This window comes from Porites lutea, chromosome 12 (genome assembly GCF_958299795.1).
Source record: "Porites lutea chromosome 12, jaPorLute2.1, whole genome shotgun sequence".
Lineage (NCBI taxonomy): Eukaryota > Metazoa > Cnidaria > Anthozoa > Scleractinia > Poritidae > Porites > Porites lutea.
The window spans coordinates 14,289,487-14,313,148 of NC_133212.1; the positions used below are offsets into that span (position 1 = coordinate 14,289,487).

At 37.5% G+C, this 23,662-nt stretch overlaps 1 protein-coding gene and 1 pseudogene across 2 annotated transcripts; one reads left to right on the forward strand and one right to left on the reverse strand.

Annotated features, from left to right (window-relative positions):
- Window positions 1-257: 257 nt before the first annotated feature.
- On the forward strand, window positions 258-12,875 carry LOC140921764 (uncharacterized). Of its 2 annotated transcripts, XM_073371767.1 has the most exons (9): window positions 258-343; window positions 3,501-3,671; window positions 4,622-5,023; window positions 5,684-6,024; window positions 8,990-9,269; window positions 10,323-10,455; window positions 11,362-11,476; window positions 12,315-12,396; window positions 12,798-12,875. In XM_073371767.1, exons 1-9 carry the CDS (start codon window positions 301-303, stop codon window positions 12,812-12,814), a joined length of 1,584 nt encoding a protein of 527 aa, XP_073227868.1. In that variant the 5' UTR covers window positions 258-300; the 3' UTR covers window positions 12,815-12,875. The 2 variants fall into 2 exon arrangements, with proteins under 2 accessions (XP_073227868.1, XP_073227867.1); XM_073371766.1 differs by lacking the exon at window positions 12,798-12,875 and having other exon boundaries at window positions 12,315-12,551.
- On the reverse strand, window positions 11,782-22,857 carry LOC140921765 (uncharacterized; annotated as a pseudogene).
- Window positions 22,858-23,662: the final 805 nt, after the last annotated feature.

A 23,662-nucleotide genomic window follows, 5' to 3' on the forward strand; every position in this document is an offset into this window, starting at 1 on the left:
AACTGTTCCTACATTTCCTTACAAAACTTAATAAACCGTTTACTAAAGAAACAAAGAGTTGGCTCGATCACCCTCCTAGCCGAGCCAGCTTTTCTCCATATAAACTTTGGGTCACCATCACCATCACTATCATTATCGTCATCATCGTCACCTTCGTTGTCGTCGTCATCATCATCATTAGTTGGCTTAGTTTCTTTCTCAAGTTTTTCTACTATTTTTTTTAGCTGTTGTAAAGTTCATGAGTTTTGTGAGAAGGCATACCTAACAGACAGAGACAAATGTGCAAAAGAGGTAGATAACATGTACTTGGCCTTCCAGTACAACAACGCCACCAAAAAATGTAGTAAGTGCATTTTGTGATTGATGTTTCAGTTATGACAGATCAGATGGAAAAAAAGTTGAGGGTGCGTTTCTTTACTAAAATCCAAGATCAGATCAAAAATCCCGATCATTAGGATTTTTGGTTGAGAAAAGTAAAGATGTATTCAAAAAGGGATTAGTTTTCAACAAGAGAGGATAAAGGGGACAGAGAAGGCATCCCCCATACACACCCTATGCCATAGGTAATTCGTCTCGAGTTATTTTTAGAATCGGGATAAAGTTACCTCGCGCGCTGAGTGGATGTTTCGTGGAGTTTTCGCATGACTAAACGCCATGCAAAACGTGTCGGGCGAAAGGCAATGAAAGCGTAAAGAGATCGAGAGCATTTCTGAATATTGAAGGGAAATGAGTCGGCGCTCACCTGGGAAAAGGGAATCGCTCGACTCTTTGACAACCCGTGAAATCAGTTTAACTCGAAGTTATCGTAACCTCAGGGCTTTAATAAAATGAGAAATTTCGCCGGTTTATTAAAAGCGGTCGTTTGTACAATAAACCAAGTAGCAAGGAGTATTCATGTACATGTAATTAGTTTTACAAATTTGAATTTTATTGTAGTTTTTTTAAGCTGTTAAGCGCTGTTGATCAGTGAATGTAAATAGCGCTCTAGAAGTTATCAAATTATTATTATTATAGAACGCCAAGTGTTATTTTTGTTGAATAATAAAAGACTAATAAAAGAATAAATATCAAACCAGAAATTACTCTCTTCAAACTGTAAATTATAAATGATCCTGAGAGAATATTCACTGAGTTAAGGATTTCCCTGCGGTACTGTTAGCTCTATACAAGAGAGTAAGGGCGATTCTTTTTTAATTTCCGTTTCGCTGACACAGCTTTAGCAGAAATCTCTCTTTAGTCGTTTTCGTAGACAAAACGAAAAGCAATATTGCTCTCCGCGTCTTCCGCCATTTTTTTCTGCCTCAATTGGTGAAGGACGCGTGGCTCTGAGCGTGGGTCATTCACGCGGAACACATTCGCGCTATGTGATCGGCTGTTGTCTAATCCCCCTTGGGATCTGTGGTCTTAAAAATAACTCGAGACGAATTACCTATGGTATAGGGTGTGTACGGAGGATGCCTTCTCTGTCCCCTTTATCCTCTCTTATTTTCAATTAATTCCATAGAAACGACCTAAAATAACGAACGGTATCCCGGAGAAAGAATAACACGGCTGCTGACTAAGGTTGCAAGTCTGCTGCTATTTCATTGTATTCTTGACGGTTAGCTTTAGGATACTCAGGGGCGGATCTAGGGGGAGGGTGTAGGGGGTGCGCACCCCCCCTCCCTGAGATGACCTGCGGTTTTCTAATACAACTGGTATTCTCCAAAGAAAAACTATGTGGTTTATTGGTGTTGAAGTAGAGCAAGAGACAAGTGCACCCCCTCCAAAAATAAATCCTGGATCCGCCCCTGGATACTGCTTTAGATAGGCCAGATGAAGACGATGTATTCTCGAAATAAGATATGTATTGGAAAAATAAAGTCTTGCAAGACGCGAAGGCGAAGTTGTGTAGGAGTTTTTTCCTTGTAACTAGAACAATGCAGGTCCTGTTTGTATTGCGATTTTACCACCCCGATAAAACGGATAAAATCGATCGTTTAATCCATTATTCCAGTTCAAAAATGGCCGTAATGATAAGCAGTCTTGTCAAAAAGCTGATGTATGTATTAAAATTGTTTCGAGTTACCGCTGGCAATATTCACTCTTTTCAGATCCGTAGTAAAGAAACGTTTCGGATCATATATCCAAAGTATCCGGTACTGGATATGATCCATAAAATCCACCTCCGTTGTGGATCATTTGGATCAATAATTCGTTTTTTGATTTAGTAAAGAAACGAAATATCCGTAATTGGATTAAAAATCCGGATTAGGATTTTAGTAACGAAACGCACCCTGAATTGTTATATAGCTGAATTTTTTTTCCCAACAGCGCGCGCTTATACATATACACGCGTAATCGGAATCCGATTTCAATCATGATTAATTTATTTAAAGTGAAGGGTGGTTGGCGGATCGGATCTCTCTCTGTACTATAGAAAGGCGAAAATAAAAAACAACAAAATGAATGAAGATAGGTTTACAGGCACGTATGCGAAACACACGTCACATGTGGATCTTATAAGAAAGTGAATGGGGCGCTCCCTTAATTGGCCTAAACGAGTAATTGCCGCTGAGCGACGAAACGATTTTTGGTTCTTAGGGTCTTGAGTCTCAAAGAGAGTATAAAATTTCGCCATTCAGTGTCTTGAACAGGTAAGACTTTAAGTGAGTGTAAAGGTTAGAGATGAGCGGTCTACGTTTGTGGAATCCACATTTTTTAAATTTTTTTTCAAATAATGTAATTCTATGATGTCACTTTGAAACTGGTGTCAGTTCGAAAGGACCCAGGTTCATAAAATAGGGCGTCTTGTGTTAAAGGGGTTAAGTTACGAGGATATTTCTGTTTTAGGTTAATTCTGTGCTTAATTCATTACTCAGTGCATTTACCAATACACAAAATGCTCATGTAGTGTTATGAAGAAGATATTAAACAAATTTCATTAGGGAACACTAACCACAATAATATTTTGGTGATTTGTGCAGGCATTGCAGTAAAATTTGAAAAAGTCGGCCCCATGTTTTCAAGTTTTAATCCATGCCAATCCTTACCATCCGTAACAACAAACGACAGGAAACAGTTTCAGTACCCAAATGTAGTCTTACAGAACAAACCAGGACCTTTTTTAGGGGAATTAAATTGATGCGAAGACATGTTTTAGCTTTGAAAAAAGATAGTGACTAGCGTGACAAAGTCTCTTTAAACAGGGCAGGGCTGTCTTGATTTGAAGGGCTCGACGTCGCATTTCGACCCAAACTTCTCTTATGCAAATAATATTCTGCCCATGCGTAAATGACACCACGCTTTTCTCCTTCTTGCGATCGCTTGACAGATCACTTGGCTTCCCGAACATATTCCTTTAAATAAAACTCGGTGATCGAATAATAAAACAGTTATTGTACTCGGTTATCGCAAAATATCGTGATTTGTCAGTGTCTCACGATGTTTTGCTCAACCCTCGTTCAATAATTGTCAATTACCTATAACTAACCCGAGCCTACTTATACTTGCTATTATAGCTCCAGTGAGTGGATATGGTACAGATGACATAGAAAAGGCGAAGTGTGGATATGCCACATGTCTCTGCGATATGGAGATAATTCGATGTTTTAAACACTATAAGGAAGACCTCGACTTGGATAAGTACCAGGAATGGGAAGGACTTCAAAAGAAATCATGTGCTTTCAAAGGTAACATTTTCTTAATGATAAAGGGCTTTTTATACTGATTCATTCAAAATACTTTGCCGTTTCTATTTGGCTTAAAACCGCGGGATAATTCTTCAAACCAAGTTGGCGCTATCCAAAATTGTGGAAGACGGGAGCAAAAGGGCAATATACAATTATTACGATGGTTTATTGCCCTAATATACAATCGCGTGAATCTCTTTTCCAGACAGCAGTGTGACGGCGGCCTAGCATTTTTGGTGTTTAGGTAAAAAATAAGAGAGAGATAACGGCTATCCCATCACGACATTGGAGGGATAACTGACTAAAATGAACGGAATAAAATTAATGCAAAAACACGAAACGTTATTGCTCGATTGATATCATGGTTGTGTGCCGACTGAAAACTTTCAGTAGCCTTAAACTTTCACGTGATCCTATTCAGACAGGGCTCATCATTTCCAGTATCCAGGCATTAGTGGATTAAAACAATGACGTAATATGCTTTTACTATGATGTCATATATGTATTTTTAATTTGTCTTAATGCTACTGTAAGACAGGAGCCTGGCACCTGTGTAAGAGCACTGAGACTTTGCATAATAATCTAAATATATTGTTATTATTATTATTATTATTATTATTATTATTATTATTTTATTAACTAATTAATTAATTAATCTACATCAACTTTGCCCTCAAAGGCAATAACACTTAAACATAAACAAACCCTTTTTTAAGGAAACAAGCAAATTTTTAAAACATGGTTGTCAAAACTCAGTTGCAATGGTAATGACAATGTTTACGTGCACGTTGCGGTGAAATTTTTAGGAGAAGTCACTAAATTTGGTGGTGATAGCTTAAACGATTTTAAAGTTATTCAACTTTTTCGTGAGTTGGGGGGAGGGGGGGGGAGGTCGAAAGCCCCCTTCCTGTGTGAATAGTGTTAAGGCGTTTTTATGTTTTTGTTTACAGCACGCGGAGACATATGCTTTAAAGATTCTTGCTACACATTTGCGCCAAGGGGAAATACATGGCCAGAGAACAGAAAAACCTGTCAAGACAAAGGGGGCGACTTGGTCGCTATGGAAGAAGAAGAAGAGTGGCAGTTCGTTAATACAGAAATTCAGAAACGCACCATTCCGAAACCCATGGAATATCACATTGGTTTGTTAAAAGAGGAAGGAGTTTGGAAGTGGGTCAATGGACGACCACTGACAATTAACAAGTGGCAAAACATAGAGCCAGATTATCGGCAGCCGTCTGGTGATGGAGATGTGGCGGTAATGTCGAAGGATTACCCTGAATTCACGCAAGGATTGTTTAATGACCTCTCAAAAGATAGAAAGAGACCATTTATATGTGAAATACCAAAAGGTAAGAGGAGTGAGCCAAATTCATGAGTAAGAAGTTTCTTGAGAAGTTGACCTTCTGTATCTTAATCTAATGTAATATTCACAGATTTCAGATTTTCTCAAAACAGAAACCTGTGAGGACCCGTCCACACGTATCCGGAAGATTTCGGAAACAAAGATCTTTTCTTTCTTTTAGCCTTCAAACCACACATAAACTGCCTTCAGTCTGGCACCAAAAACGCAAGTTTACAAAAACGTTCCCAGAGTGAAAATGTTTGAAAACGCTACCCTCTCGTTTACGTGTGGACAGACAAATGCAGAGGCTTTCCAACCTCGTTCCCAGGGTCTTCTCGTTTTCAATATGGCGGCTACGAGAAGACCCAGATACATGTCATACATCATATACTTACTACTAGCATTACACAATATCTGGAAGGGATGCTATCATACTTTGTTCCACTGTTTCAGCACGCTACGTGTCGACGCGTACTTTTTTGAAAACGGAGAAATTATTTCCAGAAATATCCGTTCACATGTAGAAATGTCAATGTTAGACTTACTAATAATTTAAAGTGACAGGCCGGACAATCGAGATCTAAAAAGCCTTAATTAAATTATAAGAGATCGCGTGTTTCCTATTTTACTGTATAATGATTATTTATAATTATGCTGATAATCACAGGAGATTATTGCACAATCAAGGCGGATGTGGCGGTGTTGGTTCAAGACAGTTCGCTTATTTCCGATACGACCATTCAAAACATACAATCCACGGTAAAAAGTTTATTTTCCACCCTGGAAGCTAAGGATCCAAGTGCGATTTACAACTTTGCATTTGCAATGTACGCTGTGCGGCGGAAAATGAGTCCCTTTGGTAGCAAGAAAGACACAGTCATGTCCATGGATAAAGAAATCAAAAGAGGCAAATATGGTCGAGATCTTGGTGACAAAAACTTGTTGAAACGTACCCTCAATAGAATGATCACCGATAGGTTTATAAGACGCCCAAAAAATACAAAAAAGGTAAGTGTCAATTACGGATATTTTTGGCAAATTTTTTTCGGGGAGTGTGACTTGGCCAATTTGATTTATCTTAAAATTAATTAATGAAACTAGAAATACTTATCTCGCAACCCCTGGGAAACTCGCTATTGCACACAAGTTAAGCCCTGACGATGATCTCGCTTAGAAACTGGTTGGGTGACAATCCGCGAATTACCCTGTTATGAGGACTCCTTCTTATTTCTCTCTTGTAATCTTAGTTCGTTTTTTGTTTCAATATCTTTAATTCTTAAATTCGTATTTGAAAATTTATGAATAAAATGAATAATATCTAACGATTTAGAAGACCACATCCGTGGTCGAAGTGGAATTTGGAAATGTTGCTTTTTTAGGAGGGGGGAAATGGAAGTACCCGGAGAAACCTCAAGGGAGAGAACCAATAGTAAACTCAACCCTAACCTGAGATCAGGTCTTATTTGAGTGGTTCTCATACATTCTCTCTAACAGCGGAATGTTATTTACAAAGCAAAACGAAAATTGAGCCTGATCTCAGGTTAACTCAACCCACATATGGCGTCAATAACAGGATTTGAACCCGGGCCACATGCACTGGTGCCACCCTGCGCCACCTGGCTCCCCCTGTAAGTAGTAGTTCAAAAGTTAACACCATTGCAAGGTTATAAATTGCAATGAAACCTACAGAAGGAAGCAATCAAAAGGCCTCGGAAAATGACTTATTGACCATGAATCAGTTAACAATATTTCTAACTAATAGCAATTGAAAACATAGCAAGAAAAGAAGGTCGAAAATTGCACAATTACTGATGTTGAATGTAACTTCAGCATAGACGACTGAACTGAATCGAAATTTGGCACACATAACTTATTCATTTTAAAGTATAAACAGAGGGTTTTACGCACGACGTCATCACGGCAGTATTGGAGTTCCAAAACAATAAAACGGCGACCATGTTGAAGTTCCGAAACAATCCTGTGGGAGTTACAATCTTTTTTTATGTAAACGCTCTCTTTTGTTCCAATAAATTTGCAAAGATGCTGGCCACGTGAGTGAAAACGCTCTATACTGTGTTGTTAGGTCACGTGACATGTCCCAGAACAATTTTTTCCGACAATCTTAAATGATTGACAAATCAACGTTTTTAAGAATATGCATCAAGTTATAACATTTTTCTCATTCATAGGGAATATTTCTAACAGTTTACGTTTGGAATGACTGTTTATGTAAGCCCAAACTTACAAACTTGAATTATTCAAAACTTAAATTCAGTTAAACTTCAAGTCCAGTATGCAGAAAACAAGGAAAGCTTATCCTCTGACAGGAACACCTTATCTAATTAAACAAATTCGGCACAAATTCGCCAATTTCCTTCATTATAAATTTTCGGCTACGTGAAATGACACGTGACCAGAACTTAATATCCAACTATCTCACGAAGGGGGGGGGGGGGGGGGGGGTGAATAGTGGTGGGCGGATATATACCGAGACACAAGGCGTCGAGGTATACATCTAGCGCGCTGTTCACCGACCCTGAGAGAGAGAGAAAAATGAAAAAGGTAACTTTTTGTAATTTTAAAACGTCACTAAGTAGGAACTTTATTTACAGTTGACAAACATTTCGGCGATTTTGTCAAGTGCATTTTTACGATTTTATTGCAAATTCAGCATGAAACAGTGATCTACTACCTACCAGTAAACACCGACAAGCCAAAGCTAGTCGCTTTTTTGGTATTTGTTTCTACGACTGCTTCATTTATCGCTTAAATTTCGTGTTCCGAAAATGTCTCAAAGCGAGACGCCATCTTGGCTCCTGTCGCAAAACAGTGAATAGTTAACAATTATTCTTTGAAATCGAGGTGAATAGTGGCAAAATAAGCTTAATATTCCCAAAGCCACTATTCACCGAGATTGAAAAGAATAATTGTTTTAGTATATAAACAGGAAGTGATCTCAACAAAATCAGAGAGAAAACCATTAAAAAGCACGATTTGATTAACAGATCAAATCACGCGTAATTTTAAAAATAGATCTTTGCAGAATTTTCAAACATGGCAATTCACAAGTTTATCATTTCGCAAATAACAGCGTAATGGCTTAAATGGAACCGCTAAAAGTTTGAACTGTTTCCTTACCTGAGAAGAAAAGTAGAGCTTTGTTGTTTTCTGTTGACTCGCCAAGTTTATAGCCAAAAGGGTTTGTTGTGTCGTTCTTCGCGTGATTAGTGCTGACAAAAATGGTAGCTCGGTTGCTCGAGGTAAGACGTTGTCTTCCTGTATCATTCTTTTTCCTGTTTACTTGAAACGTAGAATTTCTGCTAACATTTCTTTTTAAATTTGTTTGTCATAAATAAACTTCGATTTTTGAGCCAAAATTTTCTTGTTAGAAAACGCTGAGTTTTTCACGAAACGGCTTCTTCTACGCGAACACACAGGAGTTGTAAACAATCCATCGAGCACAAAACTCAGCTACAGTAAATTGAAAAACGCCGTATTGAATCCTTCCAAGTCTTTTCTTGTCTTAAAAAAAGTCAGCCCTAGGATTTTGTCGACTTTTAAAAGATCGTTCTCTAAAAAAAGTGGGAAAAACACCGAGCTCACACATTATCCACTCGCTAGGAGGTGAATATTGCTGAATAGTCCGAGATAGCGAACCAATCAGATTGCTTAAATCACTAAGATCACTGAGTGTGTATATACTAACCAAGGATATTCCGAGTTACGGGAGCCAATCAAAACGTGCGAAAAGTGCTATTTTCTAATTTGGTAAATACTAACGAGAGATATTGCCAATCATAGATATTTTCCGCACAAACCTTTGACCCAGACCTTAAACTCGTTGAGTTATTTTAGGTTTGTAGACTAAGGCTAGCTATGTCCCGGATAACCTTCTTATGTTCACCTGCCGGCCTCATTTGCAAATCGTTCTTTTCTTTTTTCTCTTTCCCTTTCACATTCATAAATTCTTTAGATTCTAGTTCTATTCTCAGACGGGAATTTAGAGAATAAAGATGGGAAGATTTTGGACACCTTCAAGCTTCGAAATACAGAAAACCTGTTGAAAGTCACAAACAAGATCAACGTCATTGGTGCTCTTATTCCCAACATTGTCAATACACAACGACTACAGGAGCTAAAAAGTATCGCCTCTGAACCAGATGACGCCATTTATGCTGATTTTTGCGATCCGAACCGTGAAAAAATCGCAGATCGTCTTGCGGCTCGAATTAGACGATATTTGGGCTGCAAAGGTATTTAATTCAGTTAGAATTTTAATACTACTGAATGATGTAACTCGCACGAGGAAAATCTTAATCTGCTTACCCTTTTTTTTTTATTTGTTGCGGCGACGCCAGAACTTTAACTCGCATGTTTCTGTAAAACAAATCTGTTTTAAGGAAGCACGTTAAGGCACGTTCGATTGACCGTATCCTGGAAAAGGAAGACATTCTAGATTTTTTCGGAATAGTCTTAATTATCAATAAAATGATTTTATTATTACTGTTATTATTATCTTTATTTTTAGAATGTTTCCGGGTAGTTTGTTTATTTGGTATAACAAAGTCTCGGTTTTTGTTTCACAAGTATAGCATCAACCAAGCACATTGTAGAAGGGGAATCTATTTTTCTTTTTGTTCTTCATTTTTTTTTTTTTTTTTTGAGGAAGAACTAGAGGAAAAATCAAGGGAGGGAATGGTCAGATAAGCCTGTTCCTCATTTCCCTCTTTTAAATTTATTGTCACCGAGGACCTCCGCCATAATGTTCGTATTAGCTGCGACGCAAGAAAAACGACATCATTCTTTCATTTGTCATCTTTGAAATAGTAAGTTCATTTTATTCCAGAATTGGAATAGCAGGTCAATCGAACGAATATTGCGGTGTTATTCTATGTCTTCCATATTCTGGTATGTTCCAGAATATGGTCAATCGAACGCACCCTAATTTTACTAAAAGAAAAAAAGAGGGAGAGAGCCGTGGGTGTTCTGTGTATAACGTTATTGAAATGGCCGCCATCTCGGTCGCCATTCTGGGTTTTACTCAGATAAAGGTGACTCGGGCGCAAGCATTTAGAACTCATAAAAAAATGACAGTGCAAAATTGAAAAAAAAGTTGGTTTATTAATTTAACCTAGAGTTCAATAATCTTTCATTTGATCTGAGTTTTAGGTATCTGCAGTTTAACTGGAACTCCCTAAATTACTTGGATCTCATGACACACCCCTGAAAGTATCTGGTAACTCGATCGTTGTCCCTATCTTCGTTCATCGCGCACTAATTACTATGTTCTTTATAACTTTCAACAGTAACGTACAAAGTCGAAGTTTACACTCCAAATGAATACGTAAACAGAGAATACACGCTGACTGTTAGGATTAAAGGAAAAGGGGGAAAAAAGACCGAAGATCAAGAGCTGGTGCCAACAGAAGGCAAACAGGGGTATGGTAGTCCTATCTGTTTGTTAACAAGATACGAATTCGCCTCGGCCCATGTAAGATAACCCAAGACAGTCTTGCATTCTGGATTCCACGCTGTGGATTCCGGATTACAGGAACTTGATCACCATCTTTGCCAGTGGAACTTGTATTCCGGATTCTAATTATTAGCTAAGTGTGATTCCGGATTCCTGAGGTGTATTCTGGATTCCAAAGCCCTGGGCCCAGTTGTTCGAAGGCCGATTAGTGCGTAACCCAGGTTATTTTCTTTTTCAAAAGCATTTTTCAGATAGTTTTCTTTGTTTTGTTTTTTTTTTTGCTGAGCATCCAATCATCAACTCGTTGACAAAAAGAATAAAACCGAATTTACTTTTTTTACGCTTTTATATCTGCATTCAAATTTTACGCTTACCCTGGGTTATCTTAACCCAGCTTTGAACAACCCGGCCCAGGATTCCAGATTCCACGAGCAAAAACTCCAATTCCCGAATTCAGGAATCATAGTCCCTTACATAGGTCTGTTAACTTAGGAAACTTTATCAAAGCGTTGAAACAGTAGGTGGCATTGCTTGTAGCAGAGCGTTTTCACTCATATGGCCAGCATTTATGCAAATCTCTTGGAACGAAAGAAAGCGTTGACATAAGAAAAGAGTTCAACTCCCTTTGCCGGGATCGGTTTAGAACACCAACGTGGGCGCCGTTTCATTGTTTTGGACGCCGCGACGCCATGTGAAAGCGCTCTAAATGAAAGACTTCCCCAAGCGGTCTTTACTATCATGGGTTTCTTCTCTCGGAAGAGGATTACTATTTAGTTGCGGAAAGGCTAATGTATTTGAAATTCTCACTGTTTTAGATCAATTTGAGTTCTCCTGATCATGTCTTTAACGGTTGTCGATTGGTTTGTCCTCAGGAACTTGCTCGTGATAAAAGCAGAGTTCTCCGATATTGATGTGGGCGCCATGAAGACGGTTGAAATAAAACCAAACAGAAAAATCGAAAGAGATCGTGGGTGGACCCTTAAACAGGTACTATATGATATCAGATCCCGACTATCAGATTGTTTGTGATAAAAGTACAATGTAGTTTAATATGAGATGGGTAGCAGCCGCTGTAGAAAAAGATGGTTCTTTAGATCTCTTTTTTTTTTTCAAAAGTCAAAAGTCTCGCAACGAGGATGTCACCACGCAAGAAAAGAAAAAAAAAAAAGGAAAAAAGTCCCACAATAGCTTACAATAGGTGAAACCGATAAAAAGAATATTTGCACCACCATTGATTATTGTTCTTCACTAGCTAAAATACTCAATATTAATATTCATTACTGACTAAAATACTCAAATACGACTATATTTAATCGATCAGCCGACGTAATGTTATCAATTTCGCTTGGCAACGCCCTCCAGTTCTTAACAGTTCTACAAAACTAACTAGCTTTAGATGTCTAAGTTTCTGGTAGTAGTTCAATAAACTTGTTCTGGCTAAATAGAGTTCCTTAAATGCCTTCTACGTTTTCTGAATTAGGGTCGTTCGGTTGAAAAAAATAACGTACTCATCAGCATCATTGCCGTGGAGAGTGAAAACAACAACACATGGAGACAAAATCAAACTGCGTACCGTTCTCTCTGTTAATAGGTGAAAACTAGAAGTTGGTGCTATGAAATACTATAACAATGCTCATACTTATGATTTTAATCAAAGGTATGAGCATTTTAATAATCAGAGTGAAAAAAGGGTTAACTACTTAATTAATTATTTTAGAAAATGCAATTTAAAAAAGTCAGGTCGGTCGGACGATGCTAAAACAGGAAAAAAGGAACGTTTAAGTGCCGAGTAAAAATAGCTGTCTTTGGTTGAATTGGTTATCAGATAAAAGTTACAAAGGAAGACCAAACAATTACTGCAGTGTTTGATGAAGAAATCCCTACCTGGCCGTTCAACTGGTTTTCTGGTAAGTTTTGCCAACAGTAAAAATTTAGAAGCAATCTAACAAACACAAATAGGTTTATTTGTCTTATGGCTTAGCTTTAAGGGGTGGCAAGAGCACTTACGTCGTAGACGGCCTGATTTGAATTAAGTTCGGTTACGCAAGGCCCTGGAAAACCGGCTGCAAATTTGTAAATTGTGAACAAATAAGAGAAGAATCCGGCGTTAACTAGACAGTGAAGAACGTTATATTTCTTCTACACCATATTTCAATTTTGTAACTTCTCTTTTTTTTGATAATTTTGATATTTTTTAGAGTTTCATTTTCAATTCACAGCTTTGTTGTAAATAATTGTCGAAGTCAGATATTATCATTAATATTATTGTTGTTATCATAATGACGATCATTATTGTATTTTTACACAGAGAGCCCAGATGTTTGAACTGTCCACTTATGGAATTTATCATCTCTGAAAGGAAACTGTCAATAAACGATTATTAAAGTTCACAAAAAATAGTGTGTTTGTTGTGCCTTTTCTGGGCGGTTTCTTGGTGTTGTGGAAACCATGGTTCGTACAACTTTAGAAGAACAAATTTCAAGGACTTTTCAAGGATTTTTCCAGGACAAATTACAGCTTTCAAAGACTATGATTTATTCAATAAATCGGAATTCTTGACTTTATTTCCTTTTTTAAAACCTTATCGGCTAAAACACGTCATGGAGTCATTTACGATTTGTACTTCATCAGCTAAGGTTGATCTCGTTATTTTATACTACTTTCAAAAACAACGCTTTGGAAAATGACTGGCTATGACTTGCAATTGCATCTGAAGTACAGAAAAAGCATTTAAAATAAAGAAACAGAGGTCAGATACTGTTCCTACGCAAAAATGTTTTTAGACAATGCAAGGTAGTGAATTTCAAGGATTTTTCAAGACCTAATAAAGAAATCAAGTACTTTTCAAAGACCTTAACCGAATTCAAGGACTTTTCAAGACAACTACTAAAATTTAAGACCTTTCAAGATTGTACAACCATGGGAAACTATTGTTGGTTCGATTCCCTTTCGCGTTGTGGTATGCATAGGTATTGTTTAGTGTCGTTTTAATCTAGTTTTGCCCGTATATATTACGTCAGTTGGTCATGGTTCGTACAATCTGGAAAAGGTCTTGAATTTTATTAGTCATCTTGAAAAGTCCTTGAATTCAGTTAAGGTCCTAGAAAAGTACTTGATTTCTTTATCAGGTATTAAAACGTCCTTGAATTTCTCTACTTTCTTATTTCTGCTTCTTTATTTCAAATGGTATTTCTGCACTTCAGATACAACTGCAAGAGTCATACCCTGTGACTGTTATCATTTTGCAAAGTGTTGTTACGATCAACTATGGCTGACAAAGGAAAAATCACAAATGACTCCACTGAGTGTTTTAGCCAGTAAGGGGTTCAAAAGGGATCAAAGAAACCGAGTTTCTGAAGAAATCTTAGACCTTGAAAACTGTAAGTTGTCCTTGAAAAGTCCTTAATATAAAAACTCCTTGAATTTTGTTTGTCTGAAATTGTACCAACCACGGTTGGTGTTCCCGTCTTCAAGACAAAGGAACTACCCCGGCTTTTCTGTCTTTAATCTTACATGTCTGTAACAACCGCGATCTAGCCACTCTTGAAATTTCAATGTTTGTTTAAATGAAAGAATTCGAGTGGAATCAATTCCAACCAATGCTCAATTAACAGCAAAAAGTTACAATAATAAACAGCTTGCTACGAGAAACTGAAAAAGAAAACATATATAGAACTATAAACTATTTCCCTCAAACCTCTTCAAAATATCATAAATTCGAGGCAAAAAACAATTGCGAACATAGATAGTTTCCAATTAGCATGCACCAAAACCGACATTTATAACATTAAGTAAGGACGATTTTCTTACTAGAGAAAAAATGGTCCCATTCAGGACTACAATGTTTCATTGAAGCTACAGGAATCCTAGCCTGAATTTCATCCGATTACTTCGAGTCGTTATTACTCCCTCAGTAACGTCTGAATCGACCGGCCGTTAATGCCGTCCAGACTATCGTTCAAACTATCAACTGCATGCAGTACAACTCTGAACCGATTGTACGCAATAAATTAAACACACACACGGAACACTTCAGTTCAAAAACACCTTGATTTTCTTTAATTGAAAAGAAGCTATTTAGTCCTTAACGAAGAAAAAAAACAAGGAGACAAGAAAGAAAAGCTAACAGAATCATTACACTTGACGATAAAAATAGCAAGAAGGTCGAATTATAACATTGATCTCAGCAAACTTCGCGTAAACAAAATCACCAACCGCCGAAACCACAAAGCGGCTCCAAATGAAAAACCTACCGACTCTCCGCAATGATTCTTCATTCGCAGTTCAATTTAGCATTTCAGTTTCGAAGACAAGGGCAATTTTGCTGTTTAAGATAAATATTAAGCTTATCGAAATGTTTGAACTAAACGACAGAATGCCAGGGATGCGATCCGCTGAACATCAAGCGACAATCCCGCTAAAATTTTTCATAATTATACATAATTATGCGAATGTTAGACAATCAACCAATCAAAATCACTACCCGGTTTTCGGGTAGTGAGTGACGTCACTGGACGGCATTAACGGCCGGTCGAATCAGACGTTGTTGAGAGGAGAAAACGACTCGAAGCAATCGGATGAATTTCAGGCTACAGGAATCCCTCTCTACGTCGTTCAATTCAGTACCATACATTTTTCTCGCCGCACAAGCTACACATGTGCATCAAGGAAGCTCACTACGACTGTCCCAGTTCTTTATAGGTTTTTGGGTCCTAACAGGTCCTCTTTTCTTAGACCTTTTGTTGGCACAGCTCCATACACAACGACACAAAAAACCTCCTGCTGCGATGTACTGCCTCAGTGAAAAATCTTCAACCCTGTTCAATCTTCATCTGTCGTTCACGCGCGCGGACAAGCGACTCAAGAGCTCGTGCGCGGAATTCCAGCTCTTTTAGCTCTGCTTCTTCGTCCGCGGTTGGTCCATCAAATTGGCCTGGGTCACCTTTATTGTTTTCCTGCATGGCACTTCTTCCTGCAAACGAAGACACGTGAACGGAAGTATGGCTTGTTAAAGAAGCCGTGTTACGAAACTTATCAAACTTCAAACAGTGGGAACCGCCACTAAATTGAGTGAAACATAAAAATAATAAACGGTTCAAAACATTAAAGGAAGGTATAAAGAGAGAGATTTAGATTTGAGGACGAGAACGAGTGCGAGTAAGAGATTTGTGTTAAAAAAAAAAAAAGACACCCCGGAAAATTTCATTTTACTTTTTCGTTTTTCACCAAAAAAGTTAGTACGGTTATTTATACTGAAGGAGGTTAAGCCCTCTCTCAATAGCAAAATGATAAATTGAACTTCTTACATTTGATAACTTGTTCCCGCCACTACGACATTCTTGCTAAAATTCGTAGTAGAATGTTGACGGCTATCACGTTTTCCCGCCAAAATGACGTTGGTTCACGAGTGAGCAATACTTAGGCCTAGACACAAATGGCTGCTAGTGTCTAGTGATATGGAAACATTAGTCAAGTGTAAAACCGCTGAACTGGATTATTTCTAGCATAGAATGATAAAACTGAGTATTCTGTCAAGAAAATAGCAAGGAAAGGCTGGAAAACAGCCAAAAAAAAATGCTATAAATTTGTCCAAATATAAAAAATTTTTTTCTAAATATCCTAAAATGTTCTAAATATCTCGGAAACTTCTAAATAGCTCAAAAATATCCGGATATTTGTGTCTTGGCCTAGCCAGTACTGAGAAAGTCTCGTACTCGTCTCAGAATCTAAAGCTCTCTAATAATGCAGCAAATACAAAATGAGAAAGACATGGACAAACTTGAGGTGATATTGAAACGGATTGCAATTGTGGTGTTTGAAAACTTGGTAGCTCAACAGCTTTTCAAAGTTCATTTTTGTTGTTTGTAACGTTTAATAATCTTTGTAATACTTAATTCTGACAGTGTTCTATTTCGAAGGAAGATGATGTACACTGCGGGAATAGAAACATAAACGAAGTTACGACTATAGCAGTCGTAATCGCATTTTGCGGTCGATGTATGGATCCTCACAGATCAGTCGGTAGAACACTGCACTGCTAACGCAGAGGCCATGGGTTCGAATCCTGCGGAAGCCTCGGAATGTTTTTTTTCTCGGATTAATTTGCAATTGCTTAAATCGCATTTACGAATGCGAGGGCTATAAGTTCATTTAGTTTTCTATCTGAGTACGCAATTCCAGTAGGACTATTAAACCACTGATCATACATTTAGAACTTAGTGGTTTAAAGGAGCCACGACTCAAATTTAGCCAACATGTTTTCAATTTTGCCGTGTTTACTATTGCCTGTTTGGAGTTTTTCTCCTTTTTCAACGTACATTTGGAAGTTTACTTCACTTTAAGATAATTTCACTTAGACGGCAAAATATTGACTAAAAAACGACAAGAAAATTGTCTACCATAAAGACAGTCAAAAGCAAAAAGTTCAAACGCTAGCCATTCGAGTTCGTCGGAGCATTCGCATTGGCCGCAGGTTGTCAAGAATTTTAATTGAAAACGGTATCTGTTCTTTCTCTACTCTCTATAACTATCTGTACTTGACACAAGCCTTCCTTGACATACGGACGCCTCTGTCGCTCTCTGCCTCGTGCCCACTGTCACTTCGATCGGGTTGATTATTTTATTCATGCATGTATTAAAGAAAAGATTCCCACAAAACATGAAACAGAAACAAATACGCAAAAAAAAGGAAAGGAAAAAATACACAGAAGCATGTAAGCACGAAACAACGTTTAGAACGCTAAACCTAATTTTGTGCCGCCTGTTTTTGTTATTATTATTATTATTATTATTATTATTATTATTATTATTATTATTATTATTATTATTATTATTATTATTTCATTTTATTCTATAATTATTTTTTTATATACATGGATAGTGCCGGAGCAAGCCAAAAGCAAATAGAGAGGGCTCGATTGATGCTGTTTTGATTTGCCATTTTCGAGACCGTGCTGTTACTTGCATCGTGGTATTACAAAACTACATGTTGACCTACCTCCAACAAGTTCATCAATTTCTTCTTGGTTTGGAATTGTAATCATTTCCTGGAATATGATCATATCATTTTCTTTTTTCTCCTCTTCTCTTCCCGTTCTGATTCTCTCTCGTTTCCTTTCACTGTCGGAATCCTGCATTTCATCGAGAAACAAAGCCATTAAGATCGTGGACAATTCCCCTTTTCAGAAACTCATGGGGAGAATGGATATAAGCTTTGCAGGGTATATTGATTTCTGGGATTGTTTGGGTTAAGCCTAGTTCTCATATGCCGCCGATACTACTCCAACATATGAAGACATAACGCCGACGGCTTAAGAAACATCGCAGGTTTTTAACGCCCGTATGCCTTTGAAGTAGAACTCGAGTCAAATTCTCAGGCATGCCGGCGGTAAGGACTGACAGGGTCTCTGTGTGTTGCCGGCGACTTCTGTTCGAACATCGGAACGGTATCGCAGGCAGTACCGGCAGCCGTGTCGGAGTCATGTCGCAGGTTGCTCGGCGGCATGAGGCTTTACCATTCATAAGTAACGCTCGTCCCAGAAACCCTTGCGCTAAAAGCTTGTACCCACTCCCCTCACAGTTTGAAGTGGGAAGCTTACAAGCTTCTTTACAGGTACTTAACCTTTCTGTTTACATTGTAAGTTATCGTGTGGTCGTTTGAATTGAGCCACTTTAATAGATCTTTTATTAATCACCGGTACCTATAGGTTTGTCGTGGCCATTCTCCAAGTTATATTCAAGAACTACTTGATTAACCTTACAGTGCACGAAGTAAACTCCCAATCACCTTTTACACATTTGTTGATCAAACTCAACAGAACATGTTCTCTTGCCAGACTTCATTGTATTCCGTACCACATGCATATTTTTTCAGTTGGCACCTCTGAACTTGAAAGCGATTAAGGTGAGTATATTAAGACTACAAGACATAAGAACTCAGGACATTTCTTAGGCTCACTGTGCTGTTCAATTTGTAGTAAATAATAAAAAATTGTGATTCATGGCCCCATGCTTGTCAATAATTATTATGTCACAAAATAAAATTTTGCTCATGCTCGGGAAACAGCTTTTAGTTGTGATTATAAATGTAATATCAACTTCAATTCGATTCATTAGTGACTCTTGAGCACTTGGGCTATCTCTACGCTTCATATTAATCAATATTAGAGAAATTTTAATATTGTAAAGTACCAGTTTTCTTATGTTATCCTCCTTTTCATGTTGTTCCTGTGCCACTTCTAGTTTTTCACGGTTTTCTGGTTCTTCACTGCTCTCATCTTCAGATGAATCCAATTCTTTGCCAGTGATGATACTTTCAAGCTGCCTTTTTGATAGTAACTGCAGCTGTTCTGAGCAAAGATTCTTTACTTCCCTGAAGCTCAGCTTCTGAGAACAATAAAAAAGATTTCATAAAACAAGGATTTAACATGGAAAAAATGGAACTTCTCTGGCCACCACGTTAGGCTTTAAAATGCCGTGATGAAACCTATTGGCTCCTGAAAAGAGAAAAAAGGAAGGCAAGAAAAGTGAAAGAAGAGTGGGGGCAGCAAATCCAGAAGTAAAAGTCAAGACTTGAAATTTGGGTTTTTATGCATGCCCAAACATCAAGAAACTGATATTTTGCATCTCAAACAGAAGGCCACTAAGTGCACGAGCTGCAAAGTGCACGAGTCAAGCTGTCAATGGCTTGTGTTAGTTTTAGCCAGACAGTGACCAGAAAACTAAACTGTGTTTTTGGCAAAATTCCGGGGGGCAAATGGATTAAGTTTCAGATTCACCAAGAAAACACAATAAAACAAACATTGCACTAGCCTTCTTCTCTTCTTCTTCCAAGAACCCCACCTCCTTAATAAATGAAGATTCTTGTGAGGGGTCTTTAAAAGTAAATAAATAAATAAATATCCACTATAAACAAATATGCAAAATACTAATAAATTAGCAAGTAAATAAATATAAATAGACAAACTAATTCATTAAAACAAACCACAGTTGCGGCCATTTAACTAATGATATTTTAAAAGAGTACAAGTTCGGCAGGGTGGAAATATCTTCAGGTAACAAGTTCTATTCCCTTATTGTGTATGGGAAAAAAGAGCACTTGTGATAGTGAGTTCTTGAATATACTACTTCCTACACTGTATGCATTTGAATTCAGATTTACTCCTCCTAGCCGGCTGCATTGGAAATTATTAGCTTTGGCATGCCATCTGCTGCTACTACTTTTTTTTTTACTTAATAAGCAAACTTTATTACAAAAGAAAATGCAAGCAACAAGCATTACAACACTGCTTATGTAATTAAAAAAGAATCGATAAATCAATAAGCAAACAAACAAACAATGAGAGAATACATAATTATACTGTATATAATATTATTATGCTATAATAAATTATCTTTTCTTCTAGAGGTCTTATGGGGGGGGGGGGGGGGGGATACACTGTACATTTGAGGGTGCCTTTGTGGATGGCATCCTTAAAAACAAAAGCCACAGATCATTCACTGACATTGTATCATCCTGTTAGCCTCAAATTGCTCACATGTAGTTTCTAGGTGAGCCTCAAATTTTCCCGACAGGGATTTGCTGTTTAAGGGGGATCTCTAATTCAACCACTAAGGGGCAATCATGGTCAGAGATGCCAGGTACAATGTCTATCTGGCAGATTTTACATGTACCTGTAGATGTAGTTGGGTTGTTTGTACACCTAACAACTACATGTCCTCTTGTCAGTTCTCCAATTCCACTATTTGCCTGTATAGCTAGCTACCAGTAATCATAAAAAAAGAAACAAAAATAATTTATATCTTTTACAAGGTACATGTATGTACAGTTCAAGTACCTTTAAAATGTCTGGCATCATCTCTTTCACTTCCTTTTGGAGATGATTGTAAAGAGCTGTTCATGAAGTTCTGCTTTGTCATCAAGAAACTCTGTTAGAGGTGTGATGCTTTCACTGTCACTCTTGTTTCTTTTACTTTCTGTTTTGGTGCTGTCACTTTCAATGTCCTGTGATGAACTGGATGACTTAAACTTTTTGCTTTTCCCAGACTTGCTCCTGTAAGATAAATGGATGGATTGGTCAATAATACATTGAACAATGAGATAATATTATTTTCAATTATCTGGTTAAACCAGTATTTAAACTTTAAGTGTATAGATTTTTCTCTAGGGTTCTAACACTAATCATAGTTAATAGAGTGGAATGGTTATGAAGCCTGAGTTACAGTAAACATCTGCTAATAAGAAACAGTGGATAAAGAAGCTCCTGGCAAAAATTGTCAATAAGTACCCGACTACAAGAACCTATTTTGCAGGACATTAGACTTCAAAAAAGTAGTTTCTTATCAGCAGGTGTTTACTGTTTACATATGTTTTTGTGGACCTGGAGGTGTACAAGTTACATTCAATGGCATTGACCTATCATTTTGATCCTATCGACCAATAAAGGGAGCACATTAATTTATTCAGTCACAATTTGTGAATATGCAGGAAAATAATTTTCCAGTAGGGGGGGGGGGGGGCTTCCAAAAACTAAAATCGACATAGCTTACATGTACATCAGTCTGCAGCGTATATGGCAGAAATCGACGAGATCTCATGCATACAAAACCTGCAATACGATTTTTGATGCCAGAATACAGGTGCATGCCTATAGAGACGGAGGCTAAGTATTAAAAGGATGCGAGATTTACGTGTTAGGCACATTTCCAGCTGTTTTTATTTAGATGACCTATTAAAAATTCAAATTTCAAACTAGTATGTTCATGCTATACCATTCAGTTCACTCAAAAGAAAGGCTACAAACAAGATTACAGACAAATTGCCAGTCCATTCATTCGTTTATATCCTCACCATACTGATGAGAAAGTAAAAGTGTAAGCAAGGGATGTGGAAAGTGGGAGAACCGAGAGGTTAAAATAGATTTGGCAAAAAATATCATGGCTACGCCCCTGAAAGTCAGGTGCAAAACTCTTTGTAGGCCCAACGCTGCCGCGTGCAATGCTACGATTTTGGTGTGCGCAAAAAAGCTTTGTTAAAAAAGGCTCGTGCGTGCACTTGCCATACTCTGCATACTGGCATTTATTATATACATACTGAGAAATACTCACCAAAAAGCTATGTCGTAAATTTTCGTACGCAAATTAGTTCTAGCCAATCAGAGGAGCGAACGATGGTTTTCACACGTAAACAAAAATGATACGTCCAATCAGAATCGCGAACGATGTTTTTTCACGTGTGAGAAAAATGATACGTCCAATCAGAAGCCACAGAGATGTGTGAGTTTCGCGCCAAAATTCCCGCCTTTTATTGCAACTTGCAGCGCCGCTTCGCACACATTCAAAGAGAAAAGTTTTACTCAAAGAGTTTTTTTCGCTTTAAAAAGTGAAAAACATTCCGGATATGGAGTGGAATAGTTTCGTTTGTTTTACTGTCGATAAAGAAAACGGTAGAGAGCCGGCAAAACAACAGCGGAAAGGGATAAACAGAACGAGACGTAAGCTTTTGTTGTGCTTTTTGTCGGAGCTACTTTGCCTTTCATTTAAGCTTAAGCTTATATTGAAACCGGCCATTTTACTTAAATTCACTCATTTTCAATTGTGCATTAAGAACAGACAGTTAAGATTGCTTATAGTTCTTGGATTACCTCATATCCTCACCGTCATTTATGTTTTTAACAAACGTTTTTACTAAAAAGCTGATACTTCGTTTTCGTTGTCATTTTGCGGTAAGTGTGTAGCGGCAAATTTTAGCATTTTTGAAAGATTTAAAATAAAAAGGTCGCCAAAATGATGAATGTCTCAGTATGTATATAATAAACACAATACCACATGGAAAGTGCTTGTACGGTATTTACGCACTCGTTGTTTTTGTATCAGAAATCTTACTCATTCGCTGCGCTCACTCGTTCGATTTCTGATACGTCAACAACTCGTGCGTAAATACCGTACGCCAGCACTTTCCATGAAGTATTCTCTATGTATGTGCAATATGATATGGAAGGAGATAATGCAATGTGTTTCAACCAAATGCGATCAGCACTGCAGACGAAATGGAAAATATAGACCTTTGTATTATATAACATCGAGTGCCCAACACGAATTATTAAATAAGGTTGTCCTGCTGTGCTCTCAGTCGTCATTACCAAGCTCATTTGCTATTAAATTGCATAAAAAATCATTATAAGCTTAATGTTTAGAAAAAAAAAAAAAACAAACCTGTGTTTGTGCTTTCTCTTCTTTGATTTCTTCTTCTTTTCAGTAATTTGCGTCGAAGAGTCAGGAGAAACAGCTTTCTTGTCCATGAATAAGCTATAAATTTAAGCTTAAAAACTATAATACGCTCGTTTAAAAAATGTGGATGCCATGTTTTTCTCAATTGCAGACAATTGAAATTCGCATATTTGAAGTAAATGCTTACTCCTTAGTAGCCGCTCCTTCAAATAAAGCAGTATGGCGGACTGAATGGCGGAACTAAGGATATACGATACGCTCTTTTTTAACAAGCAAATTAATACAAGATCACGGAGAATCATGTAATTTTGTTGTGTGTTTGTTTGTTTTTTTTAATTTCGTTTTGTGTATGTCAATTTATCATTTATCCGTATCTGATACAAATACTGTCCCCATAGGCCGGGGCACAACATCAAGAAATCCCACGGAAACGCGTACAGGATATGACTATAATGTTTTAATACCTAAAAAGTACAAATATTTAAGGTTATGTTGCTCGCTGAGTTAAGCCTCACACGTACACATGTACAGTGTTTAATCAAAGGTTAAACATCACCGTAATAATTTGTCATAAAAGGTATTTTTTTTTTATTCTGTAGCGACTGTTATATTATACTATTTCGAACAGTTTAGCCTAATTAGCTAGTGATTCTAGGAAACTGGTACAATTAGTGAATTCAGATGTATGATGACAGGTAGCAAAACCGTTTTGTTACCTGACCTTGTCACAAAGTGGAAAATCAAGTTGTTACATTTGAACTAATCGCTATTTTCCCTTCAATTACAGGTCCAGAGTCATTGTTGCATTGGCAGAAGAGAGCAGCATTTATATTCCTCTGAATACAAAATCCAATATAATACTTAATTTGTGAACCTTTTAAGCCAATCACCATTTAAAAGGAGAAATGAACTCATTTCAGATAACTAGGTTGTTATGTACAAAGC

What these genes read in the sequence shown, in the direction of transcription:
- LOC140921764 (XM_073371766.1), top strand. Translation starts at nt 301, where the DNA reads ATGTACTTGGCCTTCCAGTACAACAACGCCACCAAAAAATGTA. An exon ending in GCCCAAAAAATACAAAAAAG is followed by an intron (nt 6,025 to 8,989) that starts GTAAGTGTCAAT and finishes TAAATTCTTTAG; the next exon opens with ATTCTAGTTCTATTCTCAGA. An exon ending in CCAACAGAAGGCAAACAGGG is followed by an intron (nt 10,456 to 11,361) that starts GTATGGTAGTCC and finishes GTTTGTCCTCAG; the next exon opens with GAACTTGCTCGTGATAAAAG.